The sequence below is a fragment of the Carcharhinus amblyrhynchos genome, chromosome 21 (genome assembly GCF_965287045.1).
Source record: "Carcharhinus amblyrhynchos chromosome 21, sCarAmb.v2.hapA, whole genome shotgun sequence".
Taxonomy (NCBI): domain Eukaryota; kingdom Metazoa; phylum Chordata; class Chondrichthyes; order Carcharhiniformes; family Carcharhinidae; genus Carcharhinus; species Carcharhinus amblyrhynchos.
The window spans coordinates 24,504,574-24,520,511 of record NC_137344.1 but is presented as its reverse complement, the minus strand read 5'-3'; the positions used below and the strand labels follow the sequence as shown (position 1 = coordinate 24,520,511).

The 15,938-nt window shown below is 43.2% G+C and overlaps 1 protein-coding gene across 1 annotated transcript in view; it reads left to right on the top strand.

Annotated features, from left to right (window-relative positions):
- Positions 1–15,938, top strand: part of fasn (fatty acid synthase) — a 96,643-nt gene that overhangs the window by 9,246 nt on the left and 71,459 nt on the right. Inside the window, exons 2-6 of the mRNA XM_080208850.1 lie at positions 7,851–7,995; positions 10,184–10,336; positions 13,088–13,261; positions 14,363–14,563; positions 15,354–15,476. Of these exons, the coding sequence (XP_080064976.1) occupies positions 7,869–7,995; positions 10,184–10,336; positions 13,088–13,261; positions 14,363–14,563; positions 15,354–15,476 (778 nt within the window). The 5' untranslated portion in view covers positions 7,851–7,868. The remainder of the gene's footprint in view (positions 1–7,850; positions 7,996–10,183; positions 10,337–13,087; positions 13,262–14,362; positions 14,564–15,353; positions 15,477–15,938) is intronic.

The following is a 15,938-nucleotide window of genomic DNA, read 5'->3' as shown; positions in this document are numbered from 1 at the left end:
TGATGCAGACTGGATGGGCGAAATGGCCTCTTCTGCATTGTAGGGATTCTATAACTTGCTCCCCCTGCAATGGTTTGCATTTATATAGGACTTGTAATGTCATGAAATGTCCAAAAGGGAGTTATGAAGAAGTATGACACTGAGCCACATAAGGAGGTGTTGAGTTAAATGTGTAGGTTTTAAGAAATGTCGTAAAAAAGGAAAGTGAGGCAGAGAGGTGGAAGGGAACGATTGCAGAGTTTGAGCCTACACAACTGAAGACCTGGTCATCAATGGTGGAGCAATTACAATTGGGAATGTGCAAGAGGCCAGAATTAGTAGTGCTGATACCTCAAAGGATTGAGGGACTGGAGTGGATACGGAGATAGGAAGGGACTGGACCTCAGAGAGATTTGAAATCAAGGATGAAAATCCTATTACATTAGCCTGCCCCTTTCCCATCCAACCTGCCTGTATAAAATATAATATGTAAACATACGAATTAGGTGCAGGAGTAGGCCACTTGGCCCCTCAAGCCTGCCCTGCCATTAAATAAGATCATGGCTGATTTAATTGTAACCTCAATTCACATTCCCATCTATCCCTGATGATCTATCACCCCTTCGCTTATCAAGAATCAATCTACCTCTACCTCAAAAATATTCAAAGACTCTACTTCCCTTGCCTTTTGAAGAAGAGTATTCCAAAGACACACCACTCAGATTTAAAAAAACAAATGCTAATCTGTCCCAAATGGGCAACCCTTTATTTTTAAATAGTAGCCACTAGTACTAGATTCTCCCATAAGAGGAAACATCCTCTCTACGTCCACGCCTTGGAATCTTTCAAGCAATCTTTTAATCTTCTAAACTCCAGCAGATACAAGCCTGGCTTGTCCAACCTTTCCTCATAAGACCTGTCTAATCAAGGTATTAGCCAAGTAAACCTTCTCTGTACTGCTTCCAATACATTTACATCCTTTTCTTAAGATTATTACTATACATAGTACTCCATATGTGGCCTCACCAATGCCCTGTATAACTGAAGCATAACCTCCTCATATTTAGTCCCCTTGCAATATATCGAATCCCTACGGCACAGAAAGAGGCCATTCGGCCCATCGAGTCTGCACTGACCTCAATCCCACTCAGGCCCTACCCCCATACCTCTACATATTTACCCACTAATCCCTCTAACCTACGCATCTCAGGGCAGTTTTATCATGGCCAATCAACCTAACCCGCACATCTTTTGGACTGTGGGAGGAAACCGGAGCACCTGGAAGAAACCCACGCAGACACAAGAAGAATGTGCAAACCCCACCCAGACAGTGACCAAAGCGGGAATCGAACCCAGGTCCCTGGAGCTGTGAAGCAGCAGTGCTAACCACTGTGCTGCCCCTTAGTTTTATATACTGTACCCGCATATTAGCCTTTTGCGATTCATGCAGTAGGACACTCAGATCACTGTGTAATCTCTCTCCATTTAGATAATATGCTTTCTTATTTTGTCTGCTAAAATAGACTATTTCCCATTTTTCTCACAATTTCCATTTACCAGTTTTTTTTTTGCCCACTTGCTTAACCTATCTATAACCCTTTGTAGCCTCATTATGTCCTCTGCACATCTTACTATCTTACCTATTCTTGTGTCATCAGCGACCATGCCTTTGGTCCCTTCATCCAAGCTATTTATATAAATTGTAAAAAGTTGAGGCCCAAGCAATGACCCGTGTGGCACACCACCCATTTATGCTATCTTCTGTTAGTTAAACAATCATCAGCCCATGTTACCCTTAACACCAAGAGCTTTTTTTTGAAATAACCTTTAATGTGGCAATTTATCAAATGCTTCCTGAAAATCTAAATACAGTAGGGTGGCACAGTGGTTAGCGCTGCTATCTCATGGAGACCTGGATACAATTCTGACCTTGGGTGATTCTTTGTGTGGGTTTCCTCCCACAGCCCAAAGGATGTGTCTGTTAGGTTGATTGGTCATGCTAAATTGCTCCGTAGTGTCACGGGGATTATCAGGGTAGATATGTGGGGTTACAGGGATAGGGTCTGGGTGGAATTGATGGACCGAATGGCTTCCCTCTGTATTGTTCTCCATCCATCAGTTCCCCTTTTATCCACAGCATATGTTATTTCTTCAGAGGTCCAATCATTTTGTTGAACATGATTTTTCCTTTCTCAATTCTGTCTGATTGCTTTGATTTGAATTTAAAAGTGCTGTGTGTAACATAATGCCTTCTAGCGTTTTCCCTATGGCAGATGTTAAGCTAATTGGCCTACTGTTTCCTCCTTTCAGTCTCCTGCTTTGGATAAAGGAGTTACATTTGCTATTTTCCAATTGAACGGAACCTTCCCTGGATCTGGGGTGTGGGAAGAAACCAGAGCACCTGGAGGAAACCCACACAGGCACACGGAGAATGTGCAAACTCCACACAGACCATCACCCAAGCTGGGAATTGGACCCAGGTCCCTGGCTCTGTGAGGCAGGAGACGGCACAACAGCACAGTGGTTAACACTGCTGCTTCACAGCAGCAGGGAACTGGGTTCGATTCCCAGCTTGGGTGACTATCTGTGTGGAGTCTGCACATTCTCTGTGTGCCTGTGTGGGTTTCCTCCAGGTGCTCCGGTTTCTTCCCACACCCCAGATCCAGGGAAGGTTCCATTCAATTGGAAGACATTCTGAAAGACATGCTGGTTAGGTACAATGACCCAAACAAGTAGCAGAGGGTGGCGACTAGGGGAATTTCACTGTAACTTCATTGCAGTGTTAATGTAAGCCTTACTTGTGACTAATAAACTTGTATTGGAAAATTAAAACCAATACATCAATTATCTTATTAGCTACTTCATTCAAGACCTTACGATGAAGTCTATCAGGATCTGAAGATTTGTCAGCCTGTAGCTCCGACAATTTACTTAGTACAGCCTCTCTGGTGATTTTAATTTCCCCAGTTTCTCCCTCCCTCCCATTCCCTGATTTACAGCCATTGTGGGTATTTATCTATATAAAGCACACATACATGCCACGCACATATATACATATGTCTATAAAGCATATAATTCAAAAACTTAGGATGAAAACCTTTTTTATTTGTTCTACCATGTGCCTGACACATGAAAACCTAGGGTCATGTTTTAGGTGTTTGAAAATAATGAGAATTTGAGGTTGTGTGTGGTCTCCTCCACCTGCAGTAAATTATTTGAAGTGAAGTCTCTTATCATGCCAACCGACGTGGCAGTTAAATTGTGTTCGGCAAGGGCTCCACAACCAGCAAAAGGGACGAGGGGTTGGTCGTGGTGGTGGGGGGGGATGCTGCTGAGAGAGGCTCCCTAGTACCTATGGTGGGGTGAAGGAAAGAGGAATGTATGTAAGGAAGAGTCGAGGAAATGAGAGGACAATATATATCTCTCCTACAGTGCTGCAATTTTCCTGTTGTGAAATGGTGTAAACCAGCAAAGTTTGTAGTGCAGTGCCCCAATGGTCTGGCTACAATTTTACTCTTCCTTTTGAGGACATTTGTTAATGTCTAATTTAGTCTCAGGAATGGAGGCAGATATTGTTGCAGAGAAATTGGAGTTCTATGAGGATGTGTCTAGGGCAGTGGATAGAGGAGAGCTGGTGGATGTGGTCTTTCTGGATTTTCAGAAGGCGTTTGACAAGGTACCTCACAAGAGGTTATTGCAGAAGGTCGAGGGACATGGAGTTGGGGGTAGGGTGTTAGCGTGGATAGAGGATTGGCTGTCAAATAGGAGGCAGAGAGTGGGGGTCAATGGGTGCTATTCGGATTGGCGGTTAGTGACTAGTGGGGTGCCCCAGGGGTCGGTGCTGGGGCCTCAGCTATTTACCATTTATATAGATGATCTGGAGGAGGGAACCAAGTGCAGGGTGTTGAAATTTGCTGATGACACCAAGATTGGGGGAAAGGCAAATTGTGCAGAGGGTGTAGAGAGTCTGCAGAAGGATCTAGATAGGATGGACGAATGGGCCAGGAAATGGCAAATGGAATTTAATGTTGGCAAGTGTGAGGTGGTCCACTTTGGTAGGAAGAATGGTAGGAAGGACTATTACTTACGTGGCGAAAAACTGCAGCAGGCGATGGTGCAGAGGGACCTTGGGGTCCTTGTGCATGAGTCGCAAAAACCCAGCTTGCAGGTGCAGCAGGTGGTCAGGAAGGCGAATGGGATGCTGGCCTTCATAGCGAGGGGGATTGAATATAAAAGTAGGGAGGTCTTGCTGCAGCTGTATAGGGCATTGGTGAGGCCGCAGCTGGAGTACTGTGTGCAGTTTTGGGCGCTGCACCTGCGCAAGGATATTTTGGCCCTGGAGGGAGTGCAGAGGAGGTTTACTAGGCTGATACCGGAGTTGAGGGGATTGAGCTATGAGGAGAGGCTGAATAAACTAGGCTTGTACTCGTTAGAGTTTAGAAGAATGAGGGGAGATCTCATTGAGACGTATAAGATGATGAATGGGATGGATAGGATAGAGGTGGAGAGACTCTTCCTGCTCAAAAAAGACAGTAGGACTAGGGGGCACAGCCTCAAGATAAAGGGGGCGTGGTTTAGAACGGAGTTGAGGAGGAACTTCTTCACTCAAAGGGTGGTGAATCTCTGGAATTCTCTGCCCGTTGAAGTGGTGGAGGCTGCCTCGCTAAATATTTTTAAGAAGCGGGTTGATGGGTTCTTGATAAGAGAGGGGATTAAGGGTTATGGGGAGAGGGCGGGAAAGTGGAACTGAGCCATGACAGATCAGCCATGATCTTATTGAATGGCGGGGCAGGCTCGAAGGGCTAGATGGCCTACTCCTGCTCCTATTTCTTATGTTCTTATGTTCTTAAACAATAGGATTTTGTCAGTTTTAAGGTTCAACAGGATCACAGAATCCCTACAGTGTAGAAGGAGGCTATTTGGCCCATCGAGTCTGCACCGACCACAATCCTACCCAGGCCCTATACCCATAACCCCATGCATTTACCCTAGCTAGTCCCCCTAAAACTAAGGGGTAATTTAACATGGCCAATCCACCTAACTTGCACATCTTTGGGGTGTGAGAGGAAACCAGAGCCCCCAGAGGAAACCCACACAGACACACGGAGAACGTGCAAACTCCACACAGACCAACGCTCAAGCTGGGAATTGGACCCGGGTCCCTGGTGCTGTGAGGCAGCAGTGCTAACTATTGTGCTGTCATAAGGATACCAGTGAGTAAACAGAAATTCAACGGGTATATCAACTTTCAGTTTGAGCACGTCAATGTAAGAAGCCTTTAGCACTCTTTTTTTAAGGTTTACCCTTGCAGCCCTTCCTGTGCCTTTCAGTTCTGACATTGGCGTCTTATTTCTGGTGTTGGCATCTGTGTATAGACAGACAAAAGAGCCAAGTGGAGATGTAGGGTAGAATTTTCCCAAAAAATGGCAAAATGTCAGGTTCTGTCTGAAAACCTGCAGAGAAACAGGCAGGTTTCTTCTCCAGATCTTCTGGTACTTTGTCAGAAAAAAGCATTTTTGCTGCTTCCGCCCTGAGGGGTGGGGCCTAAATATGCCAGCAGGCTTGTCTCCCCAGTGATCTTTTTTTAAAAGGTGCCACGATCTCAAATTGAAGCCAAAGACCTCCCTTCCTTATCATCGCTGGCATCAGACTCCATTCCCCCCATATAATGGGAGGTCCCAATGGAGTTCCCTAGTGGGACCGCTGGCACTTTCAGGGGGCAGTTCCAGGAAACTGCCCATCTGTTTCACCACCCAGGGGCTATACTCCCCTCCGAGCCCCTAGTGTGGTTCACTCTCAAGTATCATGGTGACAGAGGAGGGAACATATAGAGTGATACAATTTACAGCATGGAAACATGCCCTTCGGCCGAACTTGTCCATGATGCCCAGTTTTTAATCATTAAGCAAGTCCCAATTGCCTGCATTTGGCCCACATCCTTCTATACCCATCTTATTATGTAACTGTCTAAACACTCTTAAAAAGACAAAGTTGTACCCACCTCTACTACTGCCTCTGGAAGCTTGTTCCAGACACTCACCACCCTCTGTGTGAAGAAATTGCCCCTCTGGACCCTTTTGTATCTCTCCCCTCTTCCTTAAACCTATGCCCTCTAGTTTATACTCCTCTACCTTTGGGAAAAGATGTGGACGACCTACCTTATCTGTGCCCTTCATTATTTTATAGACCTCTGTAAGATCACCCCTCAGCCTTCTACACTCCAGGGGGAAAAAGTCCTAGTCTATCCGGCTTCTCCTTATAACTCAAACTGTCAAGTCCCAGTAGCATCCTAGTAAATCTTTGCACTCCTTCCAGTTTAAAAATATCCTTTCTATAATAAGGTGAGCAGAAAGGATATTATTATGGGGAACCTGGAAGTTACCCTATAAAGCTGTTTCTGCCCTTTTAAATCTATTTCAATTTATGGGAATCGGATTCACGCCGTTATGTCGCTGGCAGGTTGATCTCATTCTGAGAATCTGGTTGTGGTCCACTTGCGAGAGTTTGTGGCCGTGGGATTTGCATCTGTGGCACATGGGTCAGAAAATTGCCCCCGTAGACAGAGGTATGATATTCATTAGAATCTTACTAAGATATGAGAAGTAGTGTAAATCAGAAAGCTCCTGTTAATCTTGACTTTTTTTCTGCAAAAATGTACTTTATTTGTAAAATATCTGAAAGAACATTTCAAAATGGCTGTCACGCATACTGCGAGAATAATCCGGGTTTCCGCACAGATCATGTCACATTCTTAGTGCTTCAGTACGGCCAAAGAAACATTTCAGACATTTTGAGGAGAAATCTCCCATTGCCGTTGGTAAGTTTCTGGTTGAGTTCAAGATCCTGTTATAAGTCACACCAATGGTATTCAGTGTTGAAGGTACATCAGCCGTGTGTGTATTTATGAAGAGCTAACTCTGGTGTTGATGGCAAAAGACAATCCTGTTAGAGTATTTCCTGTATTAGATGAAGGAATTATAACCTGAACACACCCTGGGAGATTGGATGGTGACAATACAAATGAAATTGCTCCACATGTGCCTGCTGCATCTACCCAGTTGTGTAATGGTGTAAACCAGCAGCATTTGTAATATGGTTCCTCAGTGGCCTGACTTCAGTTTTACCCTTAAACAGCTCTGCGATTAAACTATTTCCTTTTTGAGGACATTATTGATGCCTAATTGATATCATGGTTTTATGTGACATCTATAAGCATTAAGCGCTTGCCTTTAATGGGAACAATGTGTTGAAGTGATAATCCAACAGATGGTGTGCCTGCTAACTGTTTGAAATACCTCTTGAATTGGGTTGCAAGTGATTTATTTGTGATACTGGAGATGAAAGCTTTGATTTCTCTTTGAAGTGCTTGTCCTTTTATCTGATGGCCGTAGCTGAGCAGCAAGCTTGCAGGCCACCCTGTGTATTTCCAAATGCTCAATGTACTGTTTTCCTCTGTTGAAAGTTGCTCAGCCATTGGAATTGATTTCCCCTTGGCTGGTCTCTGCCCAGGTGTAATGCTCATGCCATGATTTTAACATGGGAGCGGCAGCAACCTGCAAAGCTCGAGTGCCCGCCCATCAAGGTGCTCTATGTCCAAGTTGGGCTTTCCTAGTTTGGGGGGGTGGGCAACAATGCCAGTGAAAGTCACATTCCATCAAATGATACACTTTAAATCTTGCATAATTTGGTCATTGACTTGATTATGGTTTTTAGGACATTGCAGTGTGCTGATTGGAAACAGGTCAGCCAGCCAATGTTAGCGGAGTAAGTACTCTTCAAATGTATTTCATTAGCTGTAAAGTGCTTTGAAACATCTTGAGGCCAATACAGCACTTTTAAATGCGAGTTCTATCTGTTGCTTTGTGTTACAGCTTCTGGGAAGAACCAAAATGGAGGATATTGTGATAGCAGGAATTGCAGGAAGACTTCCAGAGTCGGACAACCTGCAAGAATTTTGGGATAATCTCGTCAATGGCATTGACATGGTAACAGATGATGATAGACGATGGAAGTCAGGTGGGTATTGAGAATGTCAAAATTGTTCAATCTTAATTTCTGTCATTCATGGACTATAGGGGAAAGATCCAGTAAAGAAACCAGTTATGTTGCTCAGCGTTTCCTGGTGTTAAACCCTTTTATGCAATTCCCTTGTTAAACCAAAACTACTAAAAGCATTAACTGTTTGTTACTATTTACAGATACAATATTATGGCTTATATTAAACGCAAACATTAGTGGAAGCAGACCTAATAGGTCGAAGACTCTGGAGGAATGTATAAAATGGTGTTGAGACTTAGCTGAGAGAGACGTTATTCATCCATTTTGTGACAGAATGTATTTTCTGCTTTTTAAGTAAAAATAACAATTGCTCATTCCAGGGGACCACAGTAACTTATTATATTGAGATGAGAAAACCTTCTCCAGCTAATTATGAAATGGTTTAGCTCCTCGCCAACTCTATATTGTAGTGTAAATCCAGCATCAGGGCTGTGTCTGAAATTATACTTTGAGAAGGAGTTTCCCTCTGCTTCCTTTCAAGCAATAATTCAGACGCTTAATTTTGGATTTATTCCACAACAGTTCTACAGTCATTGTATAAATGCAGCATAAAATACCTTGAATACAAATCTGGTAATATTTCTCAGTTTTGAAAATATCGGTGTTTTTAATTATTTGGCAAAATGTCTGCTTGCCTGACTGTGGTGGTAATGGAAGTCATGACTTGGAGATGCCAGCGTTGGACTGAGGTAAACACAGTAAGAAGTCTCATAACACCAGGTTAAAGTCCAACAGGTTTACTTGATAGTAAACGACACTAGCTTTCGGGGCTTTGCCCTTTCGTCAGGTGAGTGGGGAGTTCTGATCACTAACAGGGCATATAAAGGCACACATTCAGTTTACAGAATACTGATTAGAATGTAAGTCTGTAGAGCTGTAAAGACTCGCATTCTAATCAGTATTCTGTAAACTGAGTGTGTGCCTTTATATGCCCTGTTTGTGGTCAGAGCTCCCCACTCACCTGACGAAGGGGCAAAGCCCCGAAATCTAGAGGCATTTGCTGCCAAGTAAACCTGTTGGACTTCAACCTGGTGTTGTGAGACTTCTTACTTGGTAATGGAAGGCCAGAAGGTGTGGCTTGGAAGTTGAGTGCTTTGTTGAAGATGCTGCTTTTTTGAATGAGACTTTGATTTGATTTATTATCATCAAGTGTACTGGGATATAATGAAAAGTATTGTTTCTTGCTTCTTATACAGACAAGGCATACTGTTCATAGAGTACATAGGGGAGAAGGAAAGGAGAGGGTGCAGAATATAGTGTTACAGTCATTGCTAGGGTGTAGAGAAAGATCAAGTTAACAGAGACTGAAATAGAACAAAATTAGAAAGTTTAAGAGAGTTGGAGTTAAGTTTTAAGAGTAGAATGAGAGAAAAAGATAGAGGACAGGGGACAGTTCGCAAGAAGTTGCCTCGCTTTGGCACCAACTTGAATCTAACTTCTTAAACCAAATGAACAAATTGCTGGCCTTGATGGTTCTGGTAGGCATTGAAGATTGCATGCTGTGAAAGGAAAGTAATGTCGAGAGTTCTACACTGTAGCTCCTTTAATCACTAAGACCTTAAAAAAACACTATTCCTTTCAGAGAATCATACAGTGCAGGAGAGGCCTTTTGGCCCATCAAGTCTGCAACAACACATTAGAAGCACATGAACTCACAGCTTATCCCTCTGCCAGCTCTTGGCTCATGGCCCTGAATGTTATCATGAAACTGTTTGTGTAATGTTGCTAAAGCAGATATTACACTTTATGTAAAGGCAGTTGGCCCTTGAAAAGTAATTCATTGTATTGAATGTTGTGAAGTGTTCAAGCGGAATGTAAATACAAATATAAGTTTTTTTCACCTTTTTAATTCTTCCTCTTTTTTTACAATCTCCCTGTGCACAACTTTTTAGCTGAGACTGGGAAGGCAATCTGTTCCTGACTCTCCCTCTACTCCAGTTATAACTCCATGTAAAGATGACCTGGTTTCGCCTCCCCTTCTTCAGGTGCCGAGCCTTCACTCAGCACCTTTTGTCCCACCCCACCCACTCATTCCTTCCCCACAACAGAACAAAGATCCAATGGCAAGTGAACGTTTCTCTCTTTTGTTTAATTTAAATGAGTTAAGGAATTAACACTTGCCTTGTTTTTTTTTTGTTCCTCCCAGGATTATATGGGCTCCCTCACAGAAGTGGGAAACTGAAAGATATCAGCAAATTCGATGCCTCTTTCTTCGGTGTCCACCCCAAGCAAGCGCACACGATGGACCCGCAGCTCCGGATCATATTGGAGGTTGCATACGAAGCTATTGTGGATGGAGGTGTGCACAAAGTGGAAAGTATTTTTTGGGGTTGCAAAAGCACTGCATTTTATATAGTCAGTTTTTGTTTCTAGTGAACAGCAATTTAGCATTGATTAAAATAGATCCTGCTCCAATACAGAATAAAACTTTGAGCTCTGAATATTCACCTGGGGTCTATCTGTTGGTAATACAAAGCTGAATTCAAAGGTTAATGGCTGACTGCATATAACATCATAGAATAGTCCCAGCAGCGAAGGAGGCCTTTTGACTCATCTTGTCAGTAAAGTTCTGTAAGAATTCTCCTGATCTTTCCTCGAATATCCCCTTTCCAGTTACTTATCCAATTTCCTTTTGAAAGCCACAATAGAATCTGCCTCCTCTACACTTGTCAAGCAGCACATTCCTGACCCTCAACCCTTGTTGCGGGAAAAAGCTTTTCTTCGTGTTGCAGCTGCTGCTTTTGCGATTCGCCTTCACTCGTTGTTCTCTGATTCTGAACCCTTCTGCTATTGGAACAGTTCCTCTCTTACCTCTTGTGTCTGGATCCCATGTCATTTTGGATACCTCCTGTCAAATCTCCTTCCAACCTTCTGATCTGCAAGGAGAACAGCCTCAGCTGCTTCGATCCATCCGCGCTATTAGTTTCAGGCATGAGGAGCCTCATTCTTATACATCTCTTCTGTCTGCTCCCTGATGTCAACAAGTCTTTCCTAAAGTGTGATGCCCAGAATTAAACACACTCCTCCAGTTGAGGCAGAATCAGTATTTTATAAAGGTTCATCAGCGTGTGCTTGTTGTTATACTTGGTGCCTCTATTTACAAAGCATAGGATCGTGTATGCCTTTTTTTTTAACCACTTTCTCAACCTAGCCTGCCACCTTCAATGATTTGGCACATTAACTCCCAGGCGTCCCCCTGCTCCTATAAAATTGTATAATTTACTTTATATTGCATCTCCACCAAAATGTATCACTTCGCACTTCTCCATTAAATTTCATTTATCATTTGTTCACACATCCCACCACCTTCTTGAGGTCTATTACTGTCCTCGCAGTAAATGCTTCAGTTTTGTGTCATTGGCAGCCTCCTGGAGATTAATTTCTGGTCTATTAGACCATTTAAAACGATGTTTGTTCCTTTTGACTCTTGAGTTTCCTTGACTGGAGCTGGCATGTGCAAATGAGCATTCTTGTTCATTTTGAGAAGAATGCAGTGAGCTGGTTAACTGTACCACACCCTGATTTCTAGCTAGCATAGCAAAATGTCAACAATGGAATATGAGAAAAATAGCAAAACTCAGACCAGACGACCCTTCTGCTAAAGAGTGAAAATGTCACATGAAGGTGCCTCTGATTTCAACTTTGAACTCACTGTTGGACAATAATATTATTTGAGACTCTGTCTGTTGTTTGCAGAGACCACTAATATCAAGTTAACAGACACCTGCTGAAGTACTGACATGGGTTCCTTTATTAATCGTGACATTCCAGGCAGTGGCTGGAATTTTCCGGCTGTTTCTGCTCGTGGAATTTTCCAGCCCTGCTGATAGCAAGCACCCACCACAGGTTTCCGGGATGCTGGTAGTGTGGGGCATTAAAAATCCTGCCCGGCATTTCCATGTTCTCTTCATACCCACAGGGTTTAAATCCCTGAGAAATCCAACTCTGTGTTCTCAAAGCCCATGCAAAGAAAAGCATCAGGAAATGATAGTGTTTTGCTTTAGTGATTCCTTCCTTCAGATATGTGAGCTGGAATTTTCCAACCATTTCACGCCGGTGAGATTTTCCCATCGCGCTGCAGTGAATGGAGATTTGGCTTGTCGCCAAATTTTCCTGATTTTGCTGCAGTGAGAGCACGGAGTGAATGGGCAGTAAGATCACCCTTATGTTCTATGGTCAGGTAATTAACACATTTTACACACCACCTGAATTCTTTCTTTGTGCCACTTAATGGAATATCAGGCAGCCAAATTTAAGATTTCCCCCAATACTTGTCAAAAGTGTGGCAGTTATATAAAACAGTTGCATCCTGTTTTTACAATGCGATTCATAACGACTTCAAACATAATGCGCTCTCGCGCTCAACCTACCTTCTCTCAATCTCTGAAACTAGAGTATTCAAAAAGTGTTTGAGCCCCCTGGCCTGGGTTATACTGCCCACAGTTTAACCTGTTGCATAGTGATGGTGTTCCATGTTGGGTCTGTGACTGCTAGGAATGTTTAAGGTGCATTTCTTGCCTTTGTTTTTGAATCAACCCATTTTAATGACTTTCAAATGAGCAAATTGATCATAGAATCATTCAGTGCAGGAGAGGCCCTTCAACCCATCATGTTTTACTGCAACATGTGTGAAACTCCAGATCTCCCACCTAATCCCAGTTACTAGCACTTGCCCGTGGCCTTGAATGAAATGTTGTGCTAAATACTCATCCAGGTAATTTTGTGAAGGAAGTGAGGCATCCTGCCTCCACCACACTCCCAGACAGCAGACTGTCACCACCCTCTGGGTAAAAAGGTATCTCCTCACCCCCAAACCTCCTGCTTCTTACCTTTTAACTTGTGCTCCCTCATGACTGACTCTTCAACTAAGGGGAACACCTCCCCATCCACCCTGCCCATGCCCCTCATAATCTTGCACACCTCAATCAGGTCTTCCCTCAGTCTCCTCTGCTGCAATAAAAACAACCCAAGCCTAGCCAACTAACTTAAATATTCCATCCCAAGCAGCATCCTGGTGAATCCTCTCTGCATTGTATTATCTATTCTTCAGGAATAAACCCTGCTGCCCTGCGAGGTACCAACACTGGAGTTTGGATTGGTGTGAGTGGCTCTGAGGCGGCCGAAGCTTTCAGCAGAGACCCAGAAGAGTTGCTAGGATACAGCATGACTGGCTGTCAACATGCCATGTTTGCAAACCGGCTATCGTACTTTTTTGACTTGAAAGGTGAGAGCGCTTCAATGGACATTTACTGTGAGGTTTATTTGGTGTGAATTATTTTATCATCGTTTTACTCCCACTTGTGTGCAGCATCTCAGATGGTTATGCAAATGAACAGGTTTTATTAGAGATTTGGTTCTTTTCATTAGAAATGTGGAAACTTGCGTTCAGTGATTGCATTGGGCCACTTTTTTTTTTGCTGACCTGACTCTCAGGCAGTTTTAGTGCCAGATGTGTTACTGCCAGCACTGTTTGGTTCCCTGCCTTGACAGACTGGGCCTTCAGTCAGGTGAGAGTCAGTCAGTGAAGGGGGTGGGGAGCGGAGGCCTTGTGTTGGATGGTAATTGGGGTCTTGTAGTTGGATGGGTGGGGTATCAGAGGCCTGATTTAAGGATGGGTGCAGGTTGGAGGAGTTGTTGTGGGAGGGGTTGGAGAAGGGCTCATCGCGGGGGTTTCTCAGTCAGGAACCTAGATGTCCCCCTAAATCCACCGAGCCCTTGACTCCATGAAGCTGCCCAGTACTCTGCGGAAACCCGATTTGCAGCAGTTAAAGTTGAAAAGCTGAATGACGAAGCAGCTCAAATTCCTGCTATCACATTTAAAGTTTCACCCCACCTCCTCGGATCAGGTCAGTCATCTGGTTAAATTCTGATCTGACTTAAAAGTTGAAATGGATGGGTTTGGGTCAGAGAAGAGATTTTCCAGGCTGTTGCTTTCCACCAGACCCAAGCCCCTTCCTTTATCTTTCCGGTTAAAAGTTCAACCTACAGGGCGGGATTTTCTGGCCACACTCACGGCAAGACCGGAAAATCCCACCAGATCAAAGGACCTTGACACGATCCTGTCCCGCTCACTACAATTCCCATGGCAGGTGGGACAGGAAAATCATGCCCATAATCTTTTATGGTAATAGATGCATTTGTAATAGGTGACAGAGAGACAGAGAGGTGAAAACAAAGGAATATACTAACATACACAGAGTCAACTACCAGGAAACAACTGGCCAATCTATCAAGCTTTCCCCTATACTGTGATTGTGACAGCATTTGGTGAGACGTCTCGCAGATATGACCGCTGCAAGTAATGTGTTTTTCGTACAAATTTTAGGTCCCAGTAGTTCCATCGATACTGCCTGCTCTTCCAGCTTGCTGGCACTGGAAAATGCCTTCCAGGCAATTCGGCACGGCCAGTGTGATTCTGCCCTTGTAGGAGGAGTCAACCTCCTGCTAAAACCCAATACATCGGTACAATTTATGAAACTGGGTATGCTCAGTCCAGATGGATCATGCAAATCCTTTGACGCTTCAGGTAGGAGAGTTAAAATGTTGGAATGTTTGAGTTTATTTTCATTGAAGAATACTTTATAAGCTGTTAATGTTAAAAATATGTTTTTGTTTTCTGCGTAGAAAAAGTATTCATTGATTTTTGCTAGAATGTTTAATGTGTTTTCTGAGCATTGTGGGTAGTTGAAATGGGACAGTTGTAGACACCTGACAATTTAAGAAGGTTGTGGTTGAATCATGTGTCATTTACCTTCCTCCAGTTTTTAATGATCCTTCCAAGTAGCCATTTTCAATTTCTCTTTAAGCCACCCTAATTGTATTGCCTTTTTTTTTTCATTTGTGGGACACGAGTGTTGCTGGCTGGCCAGCATTAATTGCCCGAGGGCAGTTGAGTCAATCACGTTGCAGTGGCCCTGGAGTCGCGTGTAGGCCAGAACAGGTCAGGATGGTAGATTTCCATCCCTGAAGGGCTTTAGTTGAACCAGATGAGTTTTTCCGACAATCGACAATGGTTTCATGGTCATCAATAGATTCTTAATTCCAGATTTTTTTAATTGAAATTCTATTTCCACCATCTGCCATGGTGGGATTTGAACCTAGGTCCCCAGAACATTAGCTGTGTTTCTGGAATGATAGCCTAATGGTATTATCACTAGACTATCACCTCCCTTTATTCCGCATTTGCGGAATCCTTTAACATTGCTTGTGGCTTTCATTTATTATTGGCAAACCATTGACCATAAAGAATCATTTTTCTAACCCCCTGAAAAGAACTCCTTGCACTGTTATTTAGTTGCACTTGTTTGTATTTTCAGGTAATGGATACTGTCGGTCTGAAGCAGCTGTGGTTGTTCTTTTGACCAAAAGATCTGCAGCCAAACGGGTTTATGCCACAGTAGTTAATGCAGGAAGCAACACTGATGGTTATAAAGAACAAGGTGACATTTTATCATGCAATCAACTAGTTTGATCTAAAGTTTACATAGTGCTCAGACCATTTTAGTTCTCTGAACTTTGCATTGAAATGAATTTTCCTTTTAAATTTTAAAAGCTTTAAAGCTGCTTTTTTTAAATACACAGCGAAAAGAAAACCCCTTTTTGAGGGTACATAATTGTCTCAAACATTGCTTGATCGGTGCAGTAACATACGAACTCTTGATAAAGCATGTTTCTAATTGAGCATTGTGGGTGGTGTGGTTGGGAGGAAGAGAGGGAGCTTACATCTATGACGCTAAAGGATTATAAAGCTCTTCCAACAACAATATTAAAAATAAATCCAATTAGTTGGGTGAGGATCATCTTCTGAAGGTGGTGACAAAGTAGATAATTACAAATGTTCCACATAGCTATGTAAACACATTCATGCAAGCAGTGGCAGAAGTCCCTGTAGAATATCTTTG